Source organism: Triticum dicoccoides, chromosome 2A, assembly GCF_002162155.2.
Source record: "Triticum dicoccoides isolate Atlit2015 ecotype Zavitan chromosome 2A, WEW_v2.0, whole genome shotgun sequence".
NCBI classification, from domain to species: domain Eukaryota; kingdom Viridiplantae; phylum Streptophyta; class Magnoliopsida; order Poales; family Poaceae; genus Triticum; species Triticum dicoccoides.
In genome coordinates, this window is record NC_041382.1 from 697724891 (window position 1) to 697730492 (window position 5602).

Here is a 5602-nt window from a genome sequence, read left to right on the forward strand (position 1 = left end):
GCATCGCCCACCATGTCCGAGCCGCTTGCCTCCATTCCCATGACGCTCGTGGATAGCACCGCCGTGGCTGCATCCTACACCGCGCTGCCGCACCCCCTGCTGCCATCTGCTACAGCAAGCCGCCGCCTCGTCCGACCTCCTCTCGTTGCGTCGCCCCTCCTTTTCCTAGTTTTATTATCCTCCCCCATCTCCTTGTCTCCTTTCTGACAGGAGCCCCGGATGCCATGAATTCGCCCGGGAAGCCGCCTCCGGCCGGCCTTCCTCGTCGTCCCCCCGTCCTCACCGCCCGCCTCCGAATCCTCCCCAGCCCCTGCCGCGCACGGATCCGTTCGCTGCAAGCTTCAATCGCCACCGTCGTTCTGTAGACCACGGGTTGAATAGATGAAAACATAGGGTCCTATTTGTAAAACCAAAACGTTTTCTTGGTTACCCACTTAAAAAAGGATTGCGAGTTCAATTACTACAAAACAGGGGTTTATGCAAAAACGCCACGACGGTGAGCAGGCAGAAGCAATAGATGTTTTATTATTAGGTAAAGAAAAGATTCAACATTTTCAAGAACTTGTTCAACATTTTTCAAATACTCGTGCAACATTTTTAAATACTTGTTTAACATTTTTAAAATGTGTTTTATAGAGTGTTTTTGTAATATATACATACACACACAGATATATATATATATATATATAAATTTAAAGTATAAAAAAGTACAAAAATAAAGCAAAAAATGTGAACAGAAAACAAAAAAACAAAAAAAAGAGGCCGTGTCCTGCCTCGCGCGTGGGCCGGCCGATCTCTATAACAGGATTTACGGGCCAATTCTCTAAACGGACTGATCACCAGGGGGCTTAGAAAAAAAAAACCAGGGGGCTTAGAAAGCACTCAAAAAAAACCAGGGGGCTTAGAATGGGCTTACTTGCAGGTGGTGCGCAGCTGCGACGACGACGACGACCCGTGTGTGCGCATCGGCCCGAACCCACGCCAGGCCAGTCGCGTCGCACTCCACCCAGAGAGGTCACGTGAAAAGCAGCACCAAAAAGGGAACGGACTGCTTGGACTGGAAGCGACCCGCGTCCACCACCGCCGCTTTCCCCGTCTCCCCCTCACCGCGCGGCGACGCCGAGCGACCCAGCGGCGAGCCCGGCATGCATCACGACCCCAACCCCTTCGACGAGGGCACCGCCGGCGACGAGAACCCCTTCTCGGTGAGCCAGCCTCCCCTCTCCCCTCTATCCGCTCATCTATCGCCCCCTCGTTTTGCGGAAAAACCCTCGCTGCCTACGGCGGGGTAGTGGTTCGGCAGATCTGAACTCCCGCGTGCTGTTTCTGTCGCGCTGCAGAATGGAGGAGGCCGTGGCGGGAAGCAGCAGCACGGCTTCCGGCCCACCGAGCCCGTCGGCTTCGGCGGCGGCGGCAGCAGGGGCGACGCCACCGTCGACGTGCCGCTCGGCAACATGGGCGTAAGTCGCTTCACGCGCTACTTATCCTTTTTAGTTTTCGTTCACTCGGCGTTCGGCTGTACGAATCTGATGGTTCTGGTGCGCCGCGCAGGACTCGAATGGCAAGGCGAGGGAGCTCTCGTCGTGGGAATCAGATCTGAGGCGCCGTGAGGCGGTGGGGTTTACTCTCCTCTTTGCCCTTATTAAACTTTAGTTGATTAGGTTGTGTGGTGTCTCACGGCGTTTGTTCTGTGGCTCCAGGATATCAAAAGGAGGGAGGAATCACTGAAGAATGGTGAGCCACTAGCCCACTATCTCGTTGCTGGTGTCAATTGTGTTTCAGTTATGAGTTGTGTTACCAGTAGTGTGCTTATTTCTGCTTTCCTTTTCTTTCTTTGATGCAGCTGGAGTGCCCATGGAGGAGAAGAATTGGCCGCCTTTTTTCCCGATTATCCACCATGACATCGCCAATGAGATACCTGCCAACGTGCAGAAGCTACAGTATCTGGCGTTCGCAAGCTGGCTTGGTACGTATTTGTTGACTGCTGGTTGTGCATTTCTTTTGTATCACTAGTTTGGCAGTAGAATTATGCAATTATGGCATTATAGGTTGTAAATATGGTTCATTTCAGAGGGTCATGATAGTTTCCGTTTTGTGTTGTTTTAATAATTTACAGGAATTGTGCTCTGCCTCTCCTGGAACTTTATTGCTGTCATAGTCTGCTGGATCAAGGAGGGAGGTGGGCGGGCTTTCATCACTACCTATGAATGCCTGGGTGTTCTTGTACAATTTCTGATGCTGAATGGTTGGATTGTTTATGCTTGCAGATTCAAAGCTGTTCTTCCTTGCTACAATCTATGCTTTGCTTGGAATTCCCCTTTCTTACTTGATGTGGTATAGACCCCTCTATCGTGCAATGAGGTATGCTATCATAGTACCATTTTAACACTTCCACTTATCAATGGAAAAGGACATTGCGAGTGAATTTATTATTTATTTTAGTGCTTTCCACCTATGCATTTCAGAAAGACTGTATTTCTTTTGCTTAAAAGCTCTATGCAGACCTGCAATATTTACTAGTCATTGTTTCCATCTACCGAAACTATTAAAGAGCAGTTTCTGTGAGTTCAGAACATCTGCATATTTTGCATGAATACTTTCTTATCTACACCATTCATGATGCATGCGATAGCTATGGAGGTTGCAAAAATATTCTGGTGGACCTGCAGTAGCTACTACTAATTGTTTCCATTTCATGTATCAGTGGTCAATTGATGGGTATAGTCCTTCTATTATAGTTTGATAGATTTTAAAAGTGACTGCAATTTCAGTCCAAATGCTTAACAATTTAAGAGAAAAACTGAACTGTGCATTGTGATGTGTGGAAGCATCTGATATGTTATCTTACTTCTTTGAACAGAACTAACAGTGCATTCAGTTTTGGATGGTTTTTCCTGTGTTACCTGGTAAGATTTGCCTGCAAAGCTTTTTTAACTTTTGACATTTTAACTTCTGTAATAATTTATTACTTATCACATGACCACATTTTTTTGTCTTGTTGTTGTTTGGTGCAGATCCACATTGGTTTTTGCATAATTGCTGCCATTGCTCCGCCAATCGTATTCCAAGGGAAATCATTAACGTAAGCTACCACTACTTTTATTCAGTCAACATCGTAACTACCGTTGTAAAATTCCATTGTTCCATTGCACCAGTGTTACTATTCAGAACAACTGGTCACTGAGAGCAGTTTTATTGAAACGAACAGGACGTTAACAGTTAACAAAAGTCAAATTTGTATAAATAATTGTGGTATATGTGGTTTCACTATTTTGTGGCTTCCATAGTATTGACACAGCTGAATTGCTTGTTTCACTATGTTCCTACAAGATCTGTAATAAATTGTTTGCGTATGATCTTCTAGCATGATCTAGTGCCAGTGTTCTGGACTGACCGACTGACAGTTGAATATCTCAAGTATATGATGAATATATATCATTCTAAATTTTATCAACCCGGGTGTATGTAACCGACTGAAATTGAGTACCATTGACTATTGAGTGGACGCCTGTTATTTTTTTAGCTTAAGACCCACCCCTTCATCATAGGTACTCACTATTGGATGTACGGAACATTCTTCTTAATTATAATGCTAAGCTGTCTCCTTTTCTCTCCAGGGGCATATTGGCTGCGATCGACACTTTCTCTGAGCATGTGATAATTGGGGTGAGAATGTTGTTCCCTGTTGCCTACCCCAACTTGTTTGGGACTGTTTTGTCTGCAATCTCTTGAATATGTCAAGCACTTTGAAGCAGATTTCTCCAAGTATCAACTTGTAGGGCATTAACTATCAATTATTTACTCCTGTAGATCTTTTACTTCGTGGGGTTTGCACTATTTTGCTTGGAGACACTGCTGAGCATCGGGGTTCTTCAGGTCAGAGACAATTTCTTAATTAACTTGCCCTGGCCTTCTGTTGGTTTGCCTTTTTGCCTGTTCTTATGTATTTTCTTCATATGTTCACATACTGGTCATATCTAGGGCACGGAATGCAGGGACTAGTAGGTGTTCCTTATATTTCACCTTTTTATGGATTATTATATGTATTTAGTTCACAGCAACTGAATGCAGTTTTTTTTTTCTTTAATATGTTGCGTAACTATTTACCACCTTTTGTTTTAAACCCAGTAAACTTCACCAAGACACAAGTATGCTTATAGTGGTGCCTCTGCATAGTTGAGAAATAATCGGCATAAATTTTGCACGGAAAATTATTATACCTTCTTTTTTGCGAAAAGGAAAATTATTATACTTGTAAAATTTGTTGTACAACTTGCAAATCAAATTATGTGTTAGCCCCTAGGTGGCTGTCTGGTAAAGATGTTGTAGAACTTAGCATTTGTTGTAGCATGGGAACGCACTAGGACAAATACATCTGGACACACAGACCCCTAGGTGGGCGTCCAGTGAAAACGTCAGGGGGGCTGGCTCCCGTGAGTTCCTACTTTTTGTTTGGGCATCATTCTGGATGGGCATGCAAACAAATGAAACACCGATATTTTAATCCATAGGTCATAACCCATAAGTGATGCTAATTGATGCATCTATTGCATAAGAAGCAATTTGATTGTGAGCACCACTTTATTTGTGTTTGGTCTGTGTTATCATGGCCCTTGTTCAGATGCATTATTCTATTACCCCCCTCCCAAATTAGTTGTCTTAGATTTGTCTAGATACGGATATCTAGATACATCTGTATCTAGACAAATCTAAGACAACTAATTAGGGACGGAGGGAGTAGAATACAATACTAATATCATTTTCTGTTCTTTGTTCTTTGGTGGTCACAGAAAGTATACATGTACTTCCGAGGGCATAAGTGAAGCTAGTCGTGATGGAAATTTTTCAGAAGCCTACAAGCAGTAGTGATTCTGTCCATATGTGTTAGTACACCTTGAGTCTATGTTTGTTGAGCGAAGGGTTATCGAAGAATGCTTCTGAGACTGAGTGGAGTATGGCATGTAGCGCTGCTACTATAGGATCTTCTCTAAGATGGGGGTGCTGAGGTTCTTTATATGCTGTGCTTCGTGTGTCATCTGGTAGTTCGTTTGGGAGTCTGGCATGTCGGCGAACATTACAGTAGTCAGTATTTATTATTAAACGAAGAAGAGCAACTAGGCAGGAATACTATGTGCCAATCTTGGCTTATGTCTGCTAGGCTGCTAGTTGATGTGATTGCTATTCCCGAGCTGCTGCTTCGTTGGCCCGAACAGTTGTTGCTTTAGGTGCGTTGGTCTTACTGGGAGACGCTTGCTTTGACTCCCTCCATCTGGGTTTACTAGACCCCTTTCATATTTAGGGTCAAATTAAATAAAGTAATAAATGTTATAATGTACAGTATATGTCAAAAAATTTAGACCCTCTTGGCTGGCGAACTTCTGCTGGTGGGGTGGCAATTGCGAATGATTTCCATGACAATTGAGTACTGAGCCGGGGCCAACTGGTAGATAACACCGATGGGATGTGACCAGCCCGAGTTTGAGTCTCACCTCTGGAGTTTCTCCTATAAAGCGGCAACAAGATGCTTCTAATTCCCTTCCGTTCTTGTTTTTCTTTTTGATTTCCATGACAAAATTAGTTGTAGGAGGGTGGTAATTTCTTG

General features: G+C 44.1%; 1 protein-coding gene across 1 annotated transcript; it reads left to right on the plus strand.

Moving 5' to 3' along the window:
* The first annotated feature begins 1039 nt into the window (after nucleotides 1–1039).
* Nucleotides 1040–5224, plus strand: LOC119356357 (secretory carrier-associated membrane protein 6). Its single transcript, XM_037623306.1, has 12 exons — nucleotides 1040–1205; nucleotides 1341–1460; nucleotides 1552–1614; nucleotides 1701–1734; nucleotides 1844–1966; nucleotides 2117–2179; nucleotides 2268–2361; nucleotides 2861–2906; nucleotides 3015–3082; nucleotides 3618–3666; nucleotides 3811–3876; nucleotides 4791–5224. The coding sequence occupies exons 1-12, from the start codon at nucleotides 1146–1148 to the stop codon at nucleotides 4821–4823; spliced, it is 819 nt and encodes a 272-aa protein (XP_037479203.1). The 5' UTR covers nucleotides 1040–1145; the 3' UTR covers nucleotides 4824–5224.
* Nucleotides 5225–5602: the final 378 nt, after the last annotated feature.